The 23,343-nt window shown below is 41.2% G+C and overlaps 1 protein-coding gene across 9 annotated transcripts in view; it reads left to right on the plus strand.

Moving 5' to 3' along the window:
• Positions 1 to 23,343, plus strand: part of DGKI (diacylglycerol kinase iota) — a 512,024-nt gene that overhangs the window by 474,100 nt on the left and 14,581 nt on the right. For all 9 annotated transcript variants that reach the window (XM_056123879.1, XM_056123870.1, XM_056123875.1 and 6 more), the window contains 2 exons: positions 14,953 to 14,990; positions 18,900 to 19,020. In XM_056123879.1, the coding sequence (XP_055979854.1) occupies positions 14,953 to 14,990; positions 18,900 to 19,020 (159 nt within the window). The remainder of the gene's footprint in view (positions 1 to 14,952; positions 14,991 to 18,899; positions 19,021 to 23,343) is intronic.

Consider the following 23,343-nt stretch of genomic DNA (forward strand, 5'->3'; position numbering starts at 1 on the left):
CCCAGAAAACTTTCGGGAAACACGTATCCACCCTGCTGTAGATGGAGCATTTGCACCAATTCCCGTAGAAGCTTGCTGGCCTGTCATTTCTGCTTCCTGGTGACAAATGGCCCTGCTTTTCCCCTAGCTCACCGGGCACCCCACCTTTCTGAAAAGAAAGGAAATCAGCGTTGCCGGGGTGTCACTGCTGCAGGCGGCTTCTGCACTGGTAGCTCTCTGGAACAAGGTAACAGAATACATTACCTTTTAATTATGCAGCTGCGCAGAGCTTCTCCTGCCTAATAAAGCAAAGCCCCAGTGCTTATGGTGAAAGGGCTTCAATCAATCAGAATCCACTTAGTTTTGCCCAGTCTGGTGGCATTTCTAACCGTCCCCCATCCTAATGAATGAAGGCAAAAATTTTAACTGCTGCAAAAAATGTATCAGAGTCATTTTCATACAAGACACTATTTAAACCATGTTATTCTCTAGCTTTCTTTCTCTAACCAACCACTCTTCCACTCTTCTGAAGCAGGGATCACCCAAAGACTTTCTTCTTGCAACTTCTAATTTCCCGGCCATCTTTCCTTCTTTATACAAAGAACCTTTTTGTCTTTGAAGAAGAGAGAGTCTTTTTTTTTTTAATTTTATTGAATCACCGTGAGATAGTTACAAGCTTTCTTGTTTGGGTTACAATCACCAAACACCCATCCCTCCACCAGTGCACATTCCCCACCACCAATATCCCTGGTATACCCCCCCCCTTTCCACCCTCCCCCTGCCTCCATGGCAGACAGTATTCCCCATACTCTTGAAGAAGAGAGAGTCTTGGGCAATGATATGTTCTGAAAAAATGAGGCTGCTTAGTGATTTTTGCCATTGATACAAAGAGTTATTCTCTGATATGCTTGCCCTTTTTACACGTATCCTTTTATTTATTTATTTATTTATTGCTTTTTGGGTCACACCCGGTGATGCACAGAGGTTACTCCTGGCTCTGCACTCTGGAATCACTCCTGGCAGTGCTCAGGGGACCATACGGGATGCTGGGAATCAAACCCGGGTTGGCCGTGTGCAAGGCAAACGCCCTACCCGCTGTGCTATTGCTCTAGCCCCCGTATCCTTTTATTTAAAAAAAATGTTTTTGAAGTGTCTGCCTAGAGGCAGGAGGGAACCTGGGGACATTGGTGCTGGGAACTGTACAGCGGTGGAGGGATGGGTGTTGGAATACTGTATGACTGAAATCTAATCATGAACAGTTTTATAAGTTTCTATCTCACAGTGATTCAATAACAAAGTTAATAAATAAAAAAGTTTTTGAAATAACATTGTTTTAGATCATGGTATAGGTTTCAGGTGTCCAGTATCCATACAGCATCAACATCCATTTATACCGCATCCCGTTCACCACCACAAGTGTAATTTTCATCCTTTCACTGTTGAACTCTTAAATTTGATTTACCCCCTTTTCTCTTCCCTTTTGGCCACCCTAATTTGTGCTTTCAGTAGGGGGTATTGTTCTTGTTTCATTTGTTCCTTGGTTTTGTTTATCTTTCACACTTGAGTGAATTCTTAAGGTGATTCTGACCATCCCTGCTGTGGGAAATTTTAATGTTACGAGGTGGTAGTGGGGGGTGTTGGTATTGGGCCAGTGTTGCTCAGAGCTTACTCCTGGCCCTGTGCTCAGGGATCACTCTCAGCTTTAGTTGGAGGATCATATTCAGTGCTAGAGATTGAACTGGTCTGTTGCCTACAAGGCAAACCCTGCAGCTCTGATATTCATCTTTGTTTTATGGATGGTTGTTTTTGACCCATTTCTTTCTCCCTGCCATCTCTTTCAGATGGGTCTTCGTTTATCGAGTGAATGTGCCACTTCTTTCCCTATTCCTGTAGATTCTTGTCTATGGAAAAGCTCTCTCTCATCTTTTCTTCCAGTGAAAATCTTCCCATTTTGAACAAGTTCTTATAACAGCTTCAGAAAAATCCTTCTCTACAACATTTAGTTCTTTGACAAATAGAGGTAACATTTGAATGTGTAAGTAATGTTTTTTCTTTTCTTTTTCTTTTTATAGGGGCCACTTCCAGAGTTTTTCAGGGAACCTGGGCTACTCCTAACAGTGATTGACAGTGTGGGGCAGATGCCACCATAGCCTTTCCAGCAGTCACCAGAACCACACCCTGTCCTCTGAGAGTCAAGCAGTGATAGGCATCAAACTCGGGACCTTACACATGTGTTCCACCACTAGAGTTATTTCCCTGGCCCTTACTTTTCCTCCTTTTTTCTTTTCTTTCTTTTTTTCATTTGTTTTTGGGATGAGGGAAGGCTTTGGTCATACCAGGTGATGCTCAGGGGTTACTCCTGGCTCTTCACTCAGAAATTACTTCTGGTGGAGCTTGCGGGACCATATGAGATGCCTGGGATCAAACCCAGGTCAGTCATGTGCAAGCAAATGCCCTACTCTATGTACTGTCGGGTCCCATTTTTCCTTAAGAGTATGTGGATTTCTAAAAAGAATGAATATTTAGTGTTTATTTCTCTTCATAACATTAAAATCTGCTTTTTAACTAAATCTTATTGAAGATAGACTATTCCACTAAAGTCTATTGTTTGTATCATTTGAGCACGCTTCATCTCTGTTTAATTTACAAATCTTGTTTCTGAGGCATGAGATGGCTTGGTTAACTTATCACAGTACCAAAATCAAATGCATGACTTATTTTTTTGTATCTGAAAAATATGCTTCATTTTTTAATGCTTCCAAAGAATAGTTCTCATATACCGAGATGAAGTCAAAGTTTGTTACCTATTATAACTTAATTGCAGATAGAATAATTTTGACTGTCTTCCTACTAGAAGTGGGAGCAGGCTCAGGGAATTTGTGAGTTTCTGCCATATGTGCATCTTGCTGATATATATCTGTAGACGTGACCTCTCCTCTGTGAAGGCTCCTGTGGCTTACTTTTCCTTCACTGAGGTGTGTCTGGGCTAAATCTCTTCTCAGTTCCAAAGATCTTCATCTTACAGATGGTCAAGGAGCTGCTGTGCACTGATAAGGCACTGACTGTGCAGCCCGGTGCCCCGATGCCCAGTAAGCCTCTCATCTTTTTCTGAGCTCTGCAGCATGCACCCTTGTTCTTGGATACCGGCCTTCACCACCACTTCCCATGCAGTCCTGATGTTTGCTTAGAGCCAATAACCATCCATCACTTTCAGAGCATGTCAGATCTGCTTGCAGCCCTGGCTGAGTGAAATATGAGCACACTTTTTCTACCCACGTCCCTTTTAGAGGTCCTGAAAGGCATTGCTCAAACACAGCAAATGAATTCAAGACCTATCACAGGAGGAATGCCAGCCAGACATCGAGGCGAGGATGATGTGTAAGCCCTGACACTCTCTCTGAGATGCTCTGTAGAAGTCATTTGGCACATACGCCAACCAAGCTTCCTCTCCTCCTCGGCGGCTCTGCTCTTCTCAGAGGCTAACAAAGACCTTATTTATTAGTTCTTCCATTTCCGCTGCTCTCTCAGGATTCTCACTTTATCATCCACAAGTCATGAAAGCAAAAGTAAAGTTAGTCAATCTAAATTAAATTCTTGCAACTTACTAGGATGAAGGAGTTTTGCAGAATACCAGTTTTTTTTTAAATCTCCTCCATTGCTAAAGTAGCAAACAATACACTAAGCGTTTTAGTATGTGTTATTGCTATTTTCAGCTGTTTGGAAGGAGAAAGAGTATTGTTGTAAACTATAATTATTTTGAGTTTGTGAATTTGATAAGGTATAATCAGATTAGAACCCTTTCCAAATATGAAAAATACTCCCTTATTTAATACTTATGAACAGAAATGGTAGATAGGATTCTGCAAAACTGATCACACAAGATTAAAATGAATTTATATTTTTGCAGGATTTAAGGAAATTGTTGTATATTTAAAGGTAACACATTAAAAATATGTTAACCTACTATATACAGAAGTATTTTTAATAGATCTTATCTAAAGAGAACATTAACTTTGAGTGGGTAGATTCTTGGGAAGGAATCTTATAGAACCTCTTTGCTCCCAGGGCATCCCCCCGCACCCCCACCCCCTTCACCCCGCCCAATACATCCACACCCATTACTATAAGCACATGGTTTACACATAGATGGCATTGAACAAAACATACAGTGATTATAAAAGACTGTGACCCCATGGTATCCTTAATCTATAAACTTATCTTCTCTAACCCAGTGCTAAAAGTGTAAATTAATTAACCATGCCTTTTTTTTTTTTTTTTTGCTTTTTGGGTCACACCCGGTGATGCACAGGGGTTATTCCTGGCTCTGCACTCAGGAGTTACTCCTGGCGGTGCTCAGGGGACCATATGGGATGCTGGGAGTCGAACCCGGGTCAGCCACGTGCAAGGCAAACGCCCTACCTGCTGTGCCCTCCAGCCCCTAACCATGACATTTGTTCCAATGCTGAATTAAGGCTCACTACCAACATTCTTTTTCTTTTTTTTTATTGAATCACCGTAAGAACAGTCACAAAGCATTTCAGTTTAAGTCTCAGTCGGTCATACAATGATCAAATACCCGTCTCTTCACCAGTGCACATTTTCCACCACCAAGAACCCCAGTATACCCCCCTCTCCCACCCACTCCCGCCTGTGTGGAAGATTTCCACCTCTCTGTCTCTCTCTATCTCTCTCTCTCTCCATTGATCATATTCAATATTACAACAAAAGACCCAATATTGTTATTTGGAATTTTCCCCAGCATTCAGACCTGCCACAAAGATATCTTTAGAAAATTTGTTTTCTATTGCTGATTATGAAGCACGTATAATGTCATGTAGCCACAATAGTGGCCACGCAAATTTGGACTTCTTATATTTTAGTAATAAACCTAGAGGGATTACTGCCAGAAATCCCTGGGTTCCGAGATTGATATGTGTGCCTCTGGGATCATGGTCGGTCAGAAGCCGGAGGAGGCGTTTGAGGATGGCAACCTGGAGCATTGTCATGGCGGGGAACAGGGCTGATTTTACCCCTATCCCATGAAGCCCCACGTGCCTCGTCAATGCAGTCTCATACCTGGCTGTTCATTAGGCACTAAAAGATGCAGGCCACCATGTCGCCGCTGCAAAGGGGGACAGGTGGCGGGACAGACACCCTTCCCCTCCCAGGGTGGCATAGCACCATAGGTAAATACACAGTCCAGATGTATTTCGGTTGGGCATTATCTTTTGCTCAGATTTTCCCACCACCACTCACCCCTAATTTTCATGAACAAATGCTAGATCATTTACTTTCCATTGATCACTTTACATATCAAGAAATGTTGCATGGCCACTTGTGTGGCTGCACTGTTCAGAAAAAAATCCTGGTACCCGCATGCCAGAGCCATGCTTGTAAAAGCTCATGGTCGCCAGGATTCCATCTGGAGAAGGCAGGGAGACAGCACCTACCCCATATACTACCAACATTCTTGAAGTAACATGCATCATAGATTAGGGCTTTGATTGGCGAGAAACATTTCTCATCTGTTGAGATACTTGCATTGATGTTTGCTGGATTTTTAAATTTTTTTTATAATTTTATTTATTGAATCACCATGAGAGCAGTTACAAAGCTTTCCGGTTTAAGTCTCAGTCATACAATGAAACACCCATACCTTCACCAGTGCCCATTCTCCACTACCAAAAACCGCAGTATACCCCCATCCCACACATTCCCCTTACCTGTGGCGCAGATGATTTCCACATTACTCTGTCTCTACTTTGATCACACTCAATATTTTGACATCAGACCCACCATTATTATTTGGGATTTTACCCCAACACTCAGATCTGCTGAAAGGGCAACAGTAGACAATTTGTTTTCTGTTGCTGGTTAAGAATAACATATGATGTTGCATGGCTGCAGTTGTGGCTGTGCGATTTTGAAATTTCAAAATTTTAACACTTAAATCTGGAGGGATTTCTGACAAAACCTGCTGGGTTCCGAGATTTGTTCCTGAGTCTCTGGGATCATGGCCGTTAAGCAGCTTAATCAGGAGTCAGAAAGGCCATTTGTGGGTGGCAACTCGGGGTCTTGTTGGGATGTGGAGAAAAGAGCTGGCTCCCCCATCCCGTGAGGCCCCACGTGTCTCATCACTGAGGGCCCAAACCTGACTGTCCAATGGTCTCTGGAGGATGGCAGCCACAGAACCGCATAGGGAAAACAGGTGGAAAGACAAAATTTTTAAGCCTTATTAAGTACCCAAAAATATTCAAAAATATTTCTGTTCTGAAATTGAGTACCAAATGCAGGAGAGTGGACTTTCTCCCCTTGCCTGGAATGCCTTCCTTGATACAATTCAAAGAACATTAAAATGAGAGCCAGCAGTTCCACCAGGCACCAAATATCCATCAATATGGATAAATATTACACATTCAATGTATTTCTTGTATCATTGACTTTTCAGTGAACAAGGGAATATGGATTAAAACAAAGAGAAAAAATTAAAACATAAACACCATGCCAAAGTTGGTGATTTAATTGCAAATATGGGATTTAGACATGTGGAACAACCAGAGAACAATTTAACAACAGCAGATAAACAAATGGGATGTTCTGGAGAGACATCTGGTCCCTGCTCTATTCATAACTAATTCCAGTGGAGAATAAGAGAAGTGTAACAGACTGCTTCAGAAAGCAGCGCGTCCTGTTCCTCTGGCAGCAAGGTGGAGGCTATCTGCCAGGAAGGAACACTGGATGGGGACTGTTTGCTTCATTCTCCAAACAGGAAACCTCTTCCATGCTAATAGTAGCTTCAAAAGGACTGCGGCAGCAGATGGAAGGAACCCGTATACATTTATACATTCAATTAACAGGAGCTAATTGAATCGAAAGATTAGCTCTGTCATTAGAAACAAAACATATTTGTGTCTCCCATCGAAGGTTGCATACTTTGAAAGGAATCTGGCACCCATGTTTTGGGATATTAAACCACACCAACATTTAATGTCCTTTGGATGTCATTGGTGCCACCAATGGTGATGAGAGGCTAAACTAGATTGGGTGCTTACTCTGGACCCTTCACCCATATTTCTGTAAACGGGGCAGAACATGAGGGACAGAGGAGTGGAATTCTGTGAGTGTTGCTTAACTGGGCATGGTGGGCAAGAGTGGCCGGGGGTTGTCCCATGAAGACGAGACAGTAGTCTCTGCTCTTACACCTGATGGTTAAAGGTTTGTATGGTGCTCACCTTAGACAAAATAGTTAATCTGGTCTCATAATTTTTATCTTTCTGTACTTCTGCTTGCCGTTCTTGGAAGGGTTCACCAAAGAAGCCAGTCTTGGTCTTTTTTTTTTCTTTTTTAATATTCCTAGGATTTTCATAGCACAAAACACATTTCAGTGTATACAGAGTCCACTGCCTTAAGTGACACAGGTTTCAAGAACTGTTGTTCACAGGCCTCTTTCATGCACTAACAAGTCAACACCAACCTCAGGACTCACAACCCATCACAATACAAGTATATGAAGTCATGGGTTGTGTTTTCCAAATATCTCTGCAGCCTCTCTCCTGTCCCATACATACATATCTTTCATTATAACATTGACTTCTTTCCCACTGAGACATGAGGTTCTTCTTCTCCTCGAATATGAGCTGAAACTTCAATAAAAGTGTTCTTCTAGGGGGCCAGAGAGATATTCAAGCTGGTCGGACCCTTGCCTTGCAGATAGTCAATAATTTTCAAAAGTTTCAACCTCCATGGACTCATTTGTTCTCCCTAAACACCACCAGGAGTGATCCCAATTGCAGAGCCTGGAGTAAGCCCTGAGCTCTTCCCCAAAACATTAAAAAAAAAAAGTGGCCCTCTAGGCTTTCCATGGAAAATGGCTTTCCCTGGGCCCTCTTGGGAGAGTTTCTTCTCAAACCCAGCCACCATTTCAGAAGAGAATCCATAGAAGTCCACATTAGAAGATTGCAAGTTTTCAGCTAAAACCAGCAGTATCCGGTATCCAGTTTGAGTTGCGTGTGATCCTGTCAGACGTACTACTGATACCAATCAGTTTCCACTGCATCTGGTCCATGTTGCAGAATCCTGAACAAAATCAGTCATCGTCTATGTTTTTGATGGCTTGGTACACAGTAAAAGAGAAACATTCAGATCTGTGTGCCATTATGAGAAAAACTGAATCTATAGCACTGTAATATAAAACATTCTCCGTGTTTATTTTTATTAGCAAGTGACTTGGAACATATTATCAATTGTCAAAATCTCCTCTAGGCCTAGATTAAAATGCAGAGATCTTTAGAAAATATCTAATTCCTTCTTTATCTCACCTCATCTTTTCTTATGCAGTATGACTATGTAAAAATAATATTAATTACAGTCATTTGCATGAGCTGCTTCTCATTTGTGCCTGATTAGCATAATTCACAGCCGTACTTAATGGCTATCCATACCATTAAATATGTGCTACATTACCTTTGCTGTTGGATGATTATGCTAAATTCCATTTTGGGGAGCTAAGCTTTCACACTTTGTTGCTCAAAGTAGCGTGTTTGGTTACTCATGTAGAGGAAAAATGTTTCTGTTAGGAAAATACAGAAGAAACCTGTGCAGAAATATGTACTTCAGAGATGTAGGTTCCTGGGCAGCTGGCAATGCAAACTGCCTGGTGGCTAAGCCGTCAGTAACTTTAAATAATGGAAGAGTATGAACAGTCCGGACCTGGTCCGATCAAGGGAATTGCAGGTGGAACATTTGCATGGATGTGATCATTATTCAGTGTCTCCTTTGGCATAATAAGACTTGGCACTTAAAGTCATAAATTGACTTGGCTTTATTGTTTATGTGATGCACTTGTGAAGCATTTATTTTGGAGTTGTTTATTTTAAGATTTAGCACTCCACCACCTGCCATCCTAAGTTAAACAAATGGGGGGCGGGGAGGAAAGCACGGTGAGAGAAATTCTGAGTCGGCTTCAGAACAAAAGAAAATATAAAATCACAAGCTTCCCTTTGTTTCTTCGCTGGATTTTGAACAAACTGTATGACCTTGGAGAAGTCCATGCACATCCCAGGCCTTAGTTTTCTCATGTGGTTTATTTGTGGGCTTATTCTTATTGCAGGCTAAACACAGATCTGAGTTCTGGACTCTGGTCCTGGAGGGACAGTTGACAGTGGGAGAGTCTTCCTTGGCAGACGAAAATCTAGGGGTAAAACCAATGCAAAACTCTAAAAAACTATTGATTGATTCTCATTAAAAGTGAAAACAAAATATGGTTGAATGAAGAATGGCTTTTGGAGCCCTAGAGGGGAAGATCGGTTCATTTACTGAGAATCAAAGAGACCAGTTGTTTTTTTTTTAAGTAAAGAATACTATTTTTTAAATTTTTATTTTATTTATTGAATCACCGTGAGATACAATTACAAAGCTTTCACGTTTGAGTTTCAATCATGCAGTGATTAAACATCCATCCCCCCACCAGTGCACATTCTCCAACACCAATGTTCCCTGTATACCCCCCCTTTCCAACCCTCCCCCTGCCTCCATGGCAGAAAATTTTCCCCATGCTCTCTCTCTACTTTTGGGCATTATGGTTTGCAATATAAATACTGAGAGGCCATCATGTTTGGTCCTTTATCTACTTTCAGCACACATCTCCCATCCGGAACGATCTCTCCAACCATCATTGACTAAGTGATCCTTTCTCTATTCCAGCTGCGTTCTCCCCCAGCTCATGAGGCAGGCTTCCAACTATGGGGCAATATATCTGGCCTTGTGTCTACTTTCCCTGGGTTAAAGAGACAGGTTTTACTGTCTTTATTTGTGAGGAGATGGAAGCTTCCTACACCACCTTGCTTGGGGTTTGGCCAGTTACTCCCAGGACACTTCAGGAGATGCACTTTGATTTGAAACTGTAGATCTCACCCTCATTTGGAATTGTCCCTAAGCTCCCACCTCCCAGAGATGATGGAGCATGGACATCTGCACAACCTCCAGCCTGGGTCTGACAGAAGCAGGAAGTCCAACCTGAACTGCTCTCACCGAGTGATGATGCCAGGCGATTATGTTATAGCATGCTCAGGTGCTTGTCCTTAAGCATCAGTGCTGACAGCAGGGGTCAAGATGACTGAATTCAGTAGAAACTTTGGAAAAAGAGAGGAAAGACTAGGGAAGCAGGGATACAGGGTCTCCTTAAATAGGAGGTCCAGAAAAGGTGGAAAACCTTCTCTTTGTATATTTTTTGATTAGGGGGAATGAATAAGTAGTGGATATTGGGGTTCAGACATGCAAGATGGTAAGATAAAGGAAGAGCAGACCCAAAGAATTATCTTCTGGATATCCTGGGTGCATATCCTAAGCCCATTCTCAGGAAATTTTCCTCTGGGGCCAATTTCTTTTAGCATCAACTTGCCTATTCCCTCTTGTCCTTATATTGTTTTTCAGAATTACATATTCCTTTTCTGTACAGATGCCTGAGCATGTCTGGGCTCTTGGAAATTCAGACTCCAGAAAGAACTGTGAGAAGGAAACCAGTGATTCCTTCTCAGAGACCTACTTCTCAGCTCCAAAGGTCTCTCTCGGGTCATTTGCTGGTTATTAGATGACACTGAAGGACATGTCTGAAGCATTAAAAGAAAAATCAACTATTTTGTATGAAATAATAGATCAACTTCTAACCTCTAAAAAGAACCGAACTTTTTCTAGTTCTCTATACTTTTGCTTTCCTGTCAAATATGTCTAACTAAACTAGTATGATTTAATTGTCTAGGAAACTTGTTATTAGTCTACTCAATAACTTTTATGTTCTGTGGAAACTTGGACTCTCCTTACCTCTTTGAATTGAAACTGGAGGTCAGGGGGGAGTTGGCATTATTTCCTCAGTGTAAAGGATTTTTGGAAAAGACAAGCATGCAAGCTCTCAGGGACTAAAGAAATAATAAAGAATAATACTGTAATCATAACAACTCCTTATTTGTTTCTAAGCTTGATCTTTCAGAAGGTTATTGTCTGGAGTTGAATACTAATGGGTTCAAGTTCTTTATGCAGAGGAAATCTTAAACAACTGTGTTCATAAGGAAGGACATTAATCAGGAGAGAGAAGTGGCCTTGTGCCTAATGTTTGCATAATAGCTACCCTTGAGTGTATTGCTTGACTTAAAAATAAATATTCATGCTTTCCATCTTCAGTACAATTGGAATTCATTTGTGGTTATGATTCTGTTATATGAGCTTCTAGTTGTTCATGGGGACTTTGAACTGGGAGGCTATTGGAAACAAACATACATGAGTAATATTGCTTGTGACTGAGTTTGGTATAGATGTGGAAAGGAGCCCTAATATCCTAATATGGGTCCTAGGGAGAAAAATATGCCGAGAGAACATCATAGCTCTATTCTAGAAGGGAAGGGTAAAAATCACATTGACATACTTAAGGACCTTTGTATGTTCCCTTCATTTTCTCCTTAAGAACTTTTTTTTGTTGTTGCTGGAGGTGGTTTTTTTTGGGGGGGAGGTGGGGAGCAGAGGGGAGGCACACCAGGAGTGCTCAAGGCTTACTCCTGACTCTGCAGTTAGGGATCACTCTTGGAAGGACCCAGGAGAGCATACAGTACAGGTACCGAACCCAGGTCAGACATGTGAAAGGCAAGTACTCTACCCACTGTGTTATCTTTCTGGCCCCAACCCTCTTGCCATTTGTGATGTGTGAAGCAGAGAAGGTGGCGAATTTAGAAGTATGTACCTTTTGACATTCTTTGCCCATTTCTGCCTATCCCCAATGTCTAGCAAACAGAAATCTCTCTGTCTCTGAGAGGGTTGGGGTATTGTCTTCTTAGGTTCCACGTACAAGTGATGTTATATTGTATTTGCTTTCATCTATCTGATTTATTTTACCTAGCATAGTGCCCTACTGGCCTGTATGGTCCTGTATAATTTTGTGTATAGATTTTTCTTTGTTGTAGATGAATAATATCCTTTAACACAATACTTTGTTTTTATATATTTGTTTTGTTTGGGGGTCATACTCAGTGGTGCTTAGGGCTTACTCCTGATTCTGTGCTCAGGGAACATTCCTGGTGGGCTAGTAGGACTTACTGTACAAAATGTGGCCCTAGTATTCTGTTTTTTAGGTAAAATTTATTGCAGGGGAAAGTAGTACATTGGGAGGGCACTTGCCTTACACACAACTGGTGCACACATTACTTGGTGCCAATCCTCAGCATCCCATATGATCCCCCAAGCTCCTCCAGGAGTGACATCTCAGAGTGCAGAGTCAATAGTAACCCCTTGAGCATCATTGGGTATGGTACAAAAACCAACAAAAATTTATTGTATTACCATTGGTTTCTAATACTGTATAGCGTTCAGAAATTCAGCTTTATACCTCAGTATGAACCACACTGCACATCCCACCAAAATTCCAGTGCCACTCATCATCAAACTGACCACCTTTCCTCTTTCTTTCCACCTAGTCCAGTAACCTCCTCTCCTCCACTTTTTCTCTGGCAATCACAGTTTTACCCTTAAGGGAAATTTTTGCTATTTTTATTATGTTCAGTTCATTTGCTTTATGTTTAGTTCACATAGCATGAAACCATCCAGTATTTGTCTTTCACTTAATCACTTCAGATTCTATTCATATTGTTATTGTTATTCATATTGTTGAAAAGTCAAAATTCCATTTTAGAGTAAATACACACTCACGTATATTTATATATATACACATACACACATGTATGTAAATATATATATACACATACACACCTATACACCACAGCTCCTTTTTTTTTTCTTAAATAGAGACACTCCCTGGGGTGAACGACAAAATGACTACCCTTCCCAGCAGTGCTGTTGGAAGGGGTTGTACAGTGCCAGGAATCAAACTCGGGGTCTTATATCTTTGAGGCATTTGTTTTTAACCACTTAAGCTATTTCTCTGGCATTTGTTTGATGACTTCTTTACCTGATGGTTTTAAAAGTCATTTCCTTGTTTTGGTTATGATGATTACATAGGGATGCAAAAATATTTTCCAATTGCTGCTTTCATATTCTTCAGATATATTCCTTGAAGTGGCATTGCTAGATAAAATGATATTTCTGTTTTTAGGTGGGCTGGAACAATAGCACAGCGGGTAGGGAGTTTGCCTTGCATACGGCTGACCTGGTCGACCCAGGTTCAATTCCTCTGCCCCTCTTGGAGAGCCTGGCAAGCTACCAAGAGTATCTCACCTGCATGGCAAAGCCTGGCAAGCTACCCGTGGTGTATTCGATAAGCTAAACACAGTAACAAGTCTCACAATGGAGACATTACTGGGCCCGCTCAAGCAAATCGATGAACAACGGAAGGACAGTACTACAGAGCTAGGTGATTTTTCAGGAGGGGGGTTGGGCCAACCCAGCAGTGCCCTGAGCTTATTTTTGATGCTGTGCTCAGGGGCTCATATGCAGTGCCAGGAATCAACTGGGGTCTACTGAATTCAAGACAAGAGCCTTAACCCTGTATCTCCTTACTATTTTCAGTAAAGGCTGAAACAATTTTTGTACCCACCAAAGGTTTTTGACTACTCCTTTCCCTTCATATTCCAGCAACACTTGTTCTGTCTTGTTTGTTTGGTTAAACACATGCCATTCTCCCAAGGTTGAGGTCATAACTCATCATAGCTTGGATTTGCATTTCTCTAATTATCAGTGATGGCGAGCACATTTTTGCATGCCAATTGGTCACCTATGTGTCTTTGGAAAAAATGTCTCTTCAGAAAAAATGTCCATTTCCCAGTCAGATTTTTCATTTTTGATGTTGATTTAGAATCTAGAATCTTCTAATTTGGGCTGGAGCAATAGCACAGCAATAGGGCATTTGCTTTGTGTGCAGCCAGCTTGGCCGAGCCGGGTTCAATTCCTCCACCCCTCTCGGAGAGCCCAGCAAGCTACCGAGAGAATCTTGCCCGCATGGCAAAACCTGGCAAGCTACCTGTGATGTATTCAATATGCTAAACACAGTAACAACAAGTCTCAAAATGGAGACATTACTGGGCCCGCTCGAGCAAATCAATGAACAATGGGAGGACATGGTGATGTTGATTTGTATAAATTCTTTATGTACTCGGGTATTAATATGTTGTGTGACTTTAAAGTTTTGTTCTCTCACTGGAAGCTGGCCTATATTTTATTGGATTACTTTGCTTTGCAGGGTATTTTTTGTTTTGTTTTGTTTTTAGTTTGATATCACCCCCCCACTTATTTGTTTGCTTTTGTTGCCTTACACTATTAATACGCATTTTCTCCTCTACCAGTTATATTTTATCATTCCCCTCTATTTCCCATATGACAATGAACATATCATTATACTTCAGTTTTCCCCCTTGATTATATATTGCTACAATCAGTTTGGTTTATCTGTGACTCTTATTTCTTATCCTGTGAGTAGGCAATGAATCCATGGCTAAACATAGGCTTATATTTTTAAGAGAATAATTCAGATAGGTTTACTTTCTTTTCATTTTCTATGATCCTATTGATTTCCAAAACAGCAGGTAATATTTTTCATTTAAAAAGCACACAAAGAAAGTTACTGGTGATTCTTGAACACCCAGAAAGGTGAGAGGAACTGGAAATAATAGAGGAAAAACATGAATGATCAATGCAGAAGCTAAAACATTTATATGATTTAACCATTTCAACAATCCTATAAGATTTGGATTTGCTCTTTTACAGATCTAGAAGCTGAGTTAAACCCAATGTGTGACTCCATTTTTCTTTGCTGTCATAGAGTTATATGGGGCTCAGGTGGACTCTAGAATAATTTTTAGAATAAGTAGTTGGGTAGAGAGAAGGAAAAAGGAGATCTTACTTTATTCCATTGACATGATTCGTCTTTGCTGCTTCCTGCCCCTTGTGTAGACTGTTTTGCAAAAATATGATTTTATTTCTTTTTTAATATTTTAATGAGAGTCTTCTACTAATGGGCCATCTCTTTTGTCTTCACAGCAATTTTGCAGGCAGTAATAGCTGGTGATCTTATGAAGGTAAGAGATCTTCCTGCCGAAACTTTTGGCTGTTATTTAAGGAGTTTGAATCAACTTCCTTTGCAACTGAATTTTTATGGTCTCATGTACCATTTATCACCCCCTTCCCCACAGTCTCAATCTCCTTCCTCCTCACTCCTCCATTCACCCTGTTGCCCATGCTGGTGGAGTGGAAAGAAAAGGGATATTCTTTAAAAATTAAGCAAAGTGGGTAAGAGAAGTCTTTATAGCTTCTGCACATTTCCTAGTAGCAAAGGTTTTATGCAAGGTTGCCAGACTACATTTGCTTTGATTACTTAAATGTACTGCATGCCCCTGAAATTCCTGGATTGGAAAAAGAGAGCAGAGAGCAGCCCAAATTTTTATTTATTACAAGTTGATAGGTGAAGATTAAAGATTTCTTTTTAGAATATAGATGTAAATATGTTAATAAAGTCAAATATTATCAATAAGTATTGTAAACGCTTTTTCTGCTCACATGTCATTCTCATGTACCAATTCATGACTGCCTCCATATCCCTGCATAGCCAAATACTGCACTGACTACTCTATATATACTATAAGCCAGTTCGTAGGTCAGGGTTTGTCTTATTCATCACATAAAAGAGTGTTGTGTCTCTGTAGATCAAAAATCCTAAAGCCTTAAGAAAAAGTAGGGAAGCAATGCCCTTGTACACAACTTTTATTTTTTTCCCATATATCCATTAAATGAACACTTCTGTATTTGTAGCAGGTTACCAGCAGGATGCAAAAGGCAAGAAAGTGCCTAGCATCTTAAAAAACTACCATCAAGGGGACTGGAGCAATAGCACTGCAGGAAAGGCATTTGCCTTGCACACAGCCAACCTGGGTTCGGTTCCCAGCATCCCATATGGTCCCCTGAGCACCACCAGGAGTAATTCCTGAGTGGAGAGCCAGGAGTAACCCCTGTGCATTTCTGAGTGTGACCCAAAAAGCAAAAAAAAATTACCATTGAAGTATTACTATCGAGATATAATCCCGAATATGGTATCCACACTGTTCAAAATCATAGTGTTACCAGGAATCCAAAGGAGAAAAGTGCTCTCAGTGTACCTATATGTTTGGTATCAATTCCCAGCAGTGGATTAAAGAAGTTCTATACTGTATCCCACACTTTCTGAGACCTAACATGAGGGTCTATAAGAGTGAAGAAATATTGTCAATATTGTCAATGATGGTTGGAGGGATTGCTCAGGATGGGAGATGTGTGTTGATACTACAAAACATGATGGACTCTCAGTATCTGTTTTGCAAATCATAATGCCAAAAATTAGAGAGAGAGAGAGAGAGAGAGAGAGAGAGAGTAAGAGGGAAGTTGTCTGCCATAGAGGCAGAGTGAAGGGTGAGATAGGGTGGGGGGGATACTGGGGACATTGGTGGTAGAAAATGTGCACTGGTGGGGGGTTGGGTGTTTGATCATTGTATAACAAACTAAAACAGGAAAGCTTTGTAATTGTATCTGACAGCGATTCAATAAAAAAAATTTAAAGAAGGAAGAATTACAATACTACAATAACTCTCATTTAAAAAAAATGAGGGAATAAGTAGGGATTTATGCCTTTACATGCTGAATTTCTAAGTAGAAAATTTTGCAAAATTTTGCCAATTTGAAACCTTTGGTTTTATCTTGCATGTGCATGTTTCAGGTTCCTAAGTCTATTACCATACTTTCATTAGTACATGAAAGAAAAGTATTTGTGATCTGTGAAATTGCTGTGTCCACTCATTGTAAATTGTTTCCTAACTAAGAAATGATTTAATAATTTAGTTGCTAAGAGATGAAACCTATGGGCTCTGGGATCACCTTTTTCACACTTTTCTTTTTCTTTCCTTCCTGGAGCAATAGCACAGCGAGTAGGGGAGTAGGGTGTTTGCCTTGCATGCAGCCGACCTGGCTGACCTGAGTTCGATTCCTCCACCCCTCTTGGAGAGCCCGGCAAGCTACCAAGAATATCTCGCCCACATGGCAAAGCCTGGCAAGCTACCCATGATGTATTCAATATGCCAAACACAGTAGCAACAAGTCTCACAATGGAGATGTTACTGGACCCGCTCGAACAAATCGATGAACAACGGGAGGACAGTGCTACAGTGCTTTCCCCCAATATGTTGTTCTTTCCTTCTCGATTTTCTCTGATTTTTCTCTTCTGTGTGGAACACACTGGAACTGTGAAGTAGTAAGCTCTATATATGTGCATGTGTGTGCACACACACGAGACTGAGAGTAAGAGGGAGCACACACAAAGGAATGGGCAGAGCATAGAGGCGTCAGGAGCCACGCAGTTGTGAAGTATGTTGTGAATAGCTCTCGTCCCATAGCTGCATAAGGTGCTCTCACGCGTTATGAGTGTTCACAGTTTCTAAGAATACCACAGAGAGGCAGAATCAAGGCATGGTGGATTGGGTCTGTGCTGCTCTGCTGAGCCTGAATCCTCTGTGGGTCAGCTCACAAAGAAGGGAGGTGTCACCGCGAGACAATGCCACTGAATAGAAGAGATTCTCTTAGATTTTTGTGGAAAACTATTAGCCACCACTTCCTGACCCCTTGCCCCGAAGGGTAGGGATGAAAGCCCCACTCTGTTCCTCAGTTGCATTCAACACTCCTGTGATCTGCTTCCTATGAAGTCTTCCATGACCCTGTTCCCATTCGAGGCGTTCTGCTTTCCACAGACCCTATGATAATCTGATCATGTTCCTCTTCATTCCTATGTAATTCTTTACACCTCTTTCTCCCCACCGACTGTCATGATTTTCAGGCCAGGAACTGAATCACTTTCATCTTTGTTTCCTGCTCCCTGGCACAAGTCAGTTCTAAGATTGCACTGGAATCAATGTATGAACTCTGAGTTTATCTCTTTGACCTGCCAAACTGTTTGGTTATTTTTAGTAATCATGTACCATCAAACTAGTTGGTGGTAAACACATTCCTTTTTCTCATTACCTGCTTGATTATTTGATTCTTGTTTGTCCCCAAAGTACCTTTTAGAGGTCCCAGAAAGGCTAGTCCTCTGATATACTGCATGGAGAGCAAGAAGTCATTTACACTTCCCATAATGTTTAATATTTCATGAACTTAAACCACATCATCATCTAACCACTTACTTAGTCTCCGGCTTAAAAAAAAATCTATTAGGGTATTTTTTTCACAGCACAGTCTGTCCTCTTATTTTATGTAGTTTGGGTTTCTGCCTCTGTTCTCTGAAGTTTTTTGGTTCTCATCCCATGGATCAACTCTAGCCTCACTGAATAAGTATTAGGTGGATAATAGAAAGCTGCAGGTTGAGTGTGGATCTTCAGGTAAAAGGAGCCATCTATGTGCATGTATGTGATATGCATACATGCATAATATATGTGTGTCATTTTATATAGGAAGATGACAAGATGCTTCTATATTTAGTAACGAGATTCATTAGAGTCTGTTAAAAGACTAAGGACAGCAAATGAGCCTAGCTCCAGACCCCAAGCTGTTTCTACCTCGAGCCTTATTCTCTCATGCCAGGAAATGCTGAGTCCGTATGTGGATGCTTTGGTTCTCATATCCCACTCATACCCCTCCCTCTCACTCCCTTGGTATGGAGACCAGTGCTCATCTAAGAAAATGGGAGGAAGAAAAAAGGAAAAAAATAAGTAATTCAGCATGTTTCCATTTCCTGAGGCAGTTCAATATGCACATATGCTCTCTAGAATTGAGTGAGGTACTGACCATCTATTTGAGTCACACAGACCCCGGGAACGTTATTTCATCTCTTTGACTTTGTGTCCTCTGAGACTGAGAACATTTGTGATTTGCTCCATTATTCTCTCTCTCTCTTTTTTAATCTTTATCACCAGGTTGCTGTCTTAGTTCTGGACTCAGCTTGAAATTATTTCTCTCTGTCTCTTTTCCAGCTAATAGAAAGCTATAAGAATGGAGGCAGCCTGCTAATTCAGGGACCAGACCGCTGCTCACTCCTCCACTACGCAGCCCAAACTGGCAATGGGGAGATTGTGAAATATATTCTTGACCACGGTAAGTAAGCTCAGCCGACCCAGGTCGCGGACCCATGAAACTGAAATGTCTCACTTGGTTCCACCCAGGCTGTCTGTCTGAAGAATAGCAGAAACGCTCTTGGATTTTCTTCGTTTCTTTGAAGCAGCTGAGATTGCGAACCATCACCATCTAAGTGACCAATCTATTCATAAAAATAAGTTTCATATTAAGATTTTTAGTGGTTCATTGAATTATTTTTTAATACATACGGCATCATCATGTGCTCACTCACATTTGCGCTCTCTCTCTCTCTCTTTTTTTTTTTTTGCTTTTTGGGTCACACCCAGTGATGCTCAGGGGTGACTCCTGTCTCTGCACTCAGGAATTACTCCTGGTGGTGCTTGGGGGACCATATGGGATGCCAGGGATCAAATCCAGGTTGACTGTGTGCAAGGCAAATGCCCTCCCCACTGTACTATCTCTCCAGCCCCTCATATTCTTTTTTGCTCTCTCTCGCTCTTTCTCTCTCTCTATTCTCTGCTCTCTCTCTCTACTCTCACTCCCTCTGCTCTTTCTATGCGTTCTCTCTCTCTCTGTCTCTTTCTCTCTCCTTTCTTCCCTCCCTCTCTCTTGCCAGTGTTTGAATCTCCTATTTTTCAAGCCAGGTTATACTTCTTTCAAAATGTCAGATATTTTCCTGACCTTGGTGGCAGCCATGCTCACCTCCTAAGCTGCTTCCTAACTAGAGTTTCTAACTTCCCACTGGATCACTTACTGGAGGTATCACATGCTATGGATTCTTCTAATGGCCCTGTGGAGGCATTAAAACATATGATCAATACCAAAACTTGACCATAACTTTCAGCATCTGTGTTCCTAGTATTTCTTTGAATAAGGTGGTATAGTGTCTGTGTGGCTTGCTTCGTTTAAGGAAGAAGGACTGAAACCCTTTCCCCTTCTGCTAGGTAGAGTTACACAGAGACCCTGGAAGAGTTTCTTTGTGTGAAGTCTAGTAGTAAGCGCATGGCTACCCTCTTTGCAGTCTAAAAATATAGCTATCAGTATGAAAAGCATTAGTAAACATTTGTGTTCCTCTTGTTCCCCTTTTTGTTCAACTCAGCAAGCCTGTCTCATTCCATTCACTAATTCATTCAATCATTCCACAGACACTTGGGAAATGACTAACAGGAGCTCCTTGTTAGAGACTGGCATAAAAACAAAAATCATTTGCACTCACTGTTTCCACACAGTTGCAGGTTAAAGAAACCATGGAATCATGCGCTTTATTAAATTTAAAACAGTGTATTTCTCGTGCTTGTTGATAAGCCATAAATCGATGTCGTACTATAGTACTTATCAACACATACAATATCCCAGACATTTAGACTAAACATATTCTATCACTTAGTCTTTCTAATTTTACAAGGAATTTTATCTTTCCTTTTGTGTGTTTGGGTTGTGGAGGATCATTTGCTTCATCTTTGGTACCTTCTCTTTGTGTAAAAATTGACTTGACCCTTTGATCTAAATTGTGGTAGAAGAGTTTTTTTAGGAAAAGGAATGAAAGTAAGATGGCACTTACTATAGGATTTCTGACTCACCTGGGGACTGGATTGGAGCCCTGAAAAGTTTAGGTACATTCAATCTTTTATTGGTACTGTTTCTAGGGCCTCATGCCTCAATTCATCTCTTATTCCAGTCAGTCAGCAAACTTCCTGCCTATTGTACTCTCTCTCTTGGGTCCCCTGCAGTCAGTTTTGATGGATTCAGGGGTTCTCTGCTGGGACAGTTGGACACCTCAGCCTTTCTCTGCATCAGATCTTTCATCCCAGCCTCCTTTACAGCATGAGAGCCTGAGGCTTCTGGTAGGGCAAAAAAGGAGCTAGAAGCTTTCCACATACTGAAGCCAGTCTGGAAAGATCCACATCACCTCTGCAAAATACTCCGTTTCAACTACAGAGATGGTCTCAAGGCACAGGGGAATATACTCCTCTAATTTATAGGAGGCAACCTACCGAGAATAACTCGCCCACATGGCAAAGCCTGGCAAGCTACCCGTGATGTATTCAATATGCCATACACAGTAACAACAAGTCTCACGATAGAGAGAGACATTACTGGGCCCGCTTGAGCAAATCGATGAACAACAGGAAGACAGTGACAGTGACAATTTATAAGAGGAGCCGCAAATAATTTGTGACTGTGTGTTTAAAATCTTACAATCCTTCTCCATCTTCTTCAGCTGAAAGTGATGAGTCTACCTTACTATTTTTTTAATGACCCTAAATTTCAGAGTTACTCAGTTATTCATTATTAGGCTTCGGGCATACAGTGCTCCAACACCAATCCCTTCACCAGTGTCCACTTTCCTCCACCAACTGTCCAGTTTTCCTCCTGTCTCCCAGCCTGCCTCTAGAGCAGATACTTTCCCCGCCACCATTGTCCTAGTCCCTAACTTATCCCCTGCCCTCCCCCTACCCCACATCCCATTCTAATCGCAAGCTTCCTACTGAAGACTTTCTTTAACTGTAAACTCCTGAAGTTCGCAGGAACTTGGCGTTCATGTTTTCCTATAGTTGGGGGTCCTAATGATAAAGGACATCAGGAAATGAGACCAGGCCAGTTTCAAAGAAGAATGGCCTTAAAGGAAAGAATCACTGGTATGTGAAGTTGGAATATCAGTAGTATGGGCCCCGGATATGCCAATAACCTGGACCAGCCAGAGTTGATCATCTCAACATCCTGCTCTTCACTAAGCCCCAACTTACTCACTTTCCTACTTTAAACTTGATAAAAAGTGCTCATACATCTCCCTAGTTAAGAAAATGTTAAAGGAGAAGAGTGTCCTCTTTTCCCTGGAATCCCGTTTGGGAGATCTCCTTTGTAGCAAAGGAAGGCTTTCTTTGTTGTTCGTTTTTTCTGTCCTCATAAATAAAATCTCTTTTGAACTTGGCCATTTCATTTCCAGTCCCTTGATACTCATTTTGGCTTCTTAAGGACAAGGATATAAGTTGGCTGTAACATTCAGGTTACTTAGCAATAGTTCTTTAACTCTGGAAAGTCTTTAGTAGCCCCCCCCCCCCCCACTTAGCATAAGTATGTCTCATGCTTTACTGGGGAGATAATTATTCTAAACTAAAACCTCTCCTCAAGCAAATCCCCTCTAGAGTGATGAGTTACAAGAAGGTTTTACTCTCACAGAATTTTCTCAGTTATCAATACACCATTTTTCTGCATCTAAGTAATAGACTCTTGGTGAGTGAAATGAGTCAAAAGGAAGGGGACATAGAATGATTGCATTCATTTGTGGGATATAAAAAAAACCCAACCATATGAGACTAGTACCCAAGGGCAGTAGAAACAAGGGCTGGGAGGACTGGTCCACTGTTGGAAGCTTGGGGGTGGCAAGCTTGGGGGTGTGGGGAGATAGAGAAGAGACCACTATGACAATGGTAGTTGAAAATGGCCACTCTAGACAAAAATTGAGTGCTGAGAGTAGGGAAAGGGGTAAACAATCTATCAGTACTGTATTGCAAATCATAATGACCTCTCTGATGGACAGAGAGAGAGAGAGAGAGAGAGAGAGAGAACATAAAGGCAGGCAGTGGGAAAGGGTGTCGTGGTAGGGAAACTGAGAACATTGGTAGGAAATGAACACTGGTGAAGGGACGGGTGTTGGAATATTGTATAACTGAAACCCAGTCATGAAGAACTTGGTAACTGTATCTCATGGTGATTCAATTAAAATTTTTTTAATTAAAATAACCTTTAAAAACCTCTGTTATACCCAGAATATCTAGGACTTGTCGTGCATTTATACACATCTCCCCACCCCCACTGTAGGTTGGTATACATATGTAGGTTGGCTGGCACCTTGGTCTTCTAGAGCTTTGACTCAAACCTAATATTCTAATGTTGACTCAGTTTCAATGGGATCCCTTGTCCCTTGTATAAAGCATGAATTATGCAATGGGGTTCTTTGTAATAAAAGTGAAGAGTTTTGTTAATTTCTTGAGAGGAGACTGCTTGTCTTACTGATGTTATCATTAGTTGTGTACATTAGTTTACTACTTATTCTAACGAGAAATATTCATGTACTCAGCTCCACACAGTGACCTCTCCAATAATTTTTGTGGTCACAGTAACCTCCCCAGAGTCACTCTGTGGCCAGGGGAAAGCTAGGAGGACAGTGGTGATGGTAAAGCACAGTCTATCTCTTCTATTGGAACTAAATCTTATAATCTGCGGTTCAAGGATCACTACAGTTTTACTAAGTAACACATTATTTGATGGTCAAATAATGTAAACAGAATATATTAGTTGGTTGTCATTAAAGTAGTAAGCATTCTGATGGACATTGTT

The sequence above is a fragment of the Sorex fumeus genome, unplaced genomic scaffold, assembly GCF_029834395.1.
Source record: "Sorex fumeus unplaced genomic scaffold, SorFum_2.1 ptg000048l, whole genome shotgun sequence".
NCBI lineage: Eukaryota > Metazoa > Chordata > Mammalia > Eulipotyphla > Soricidae > Sorex > Sorex fumeus.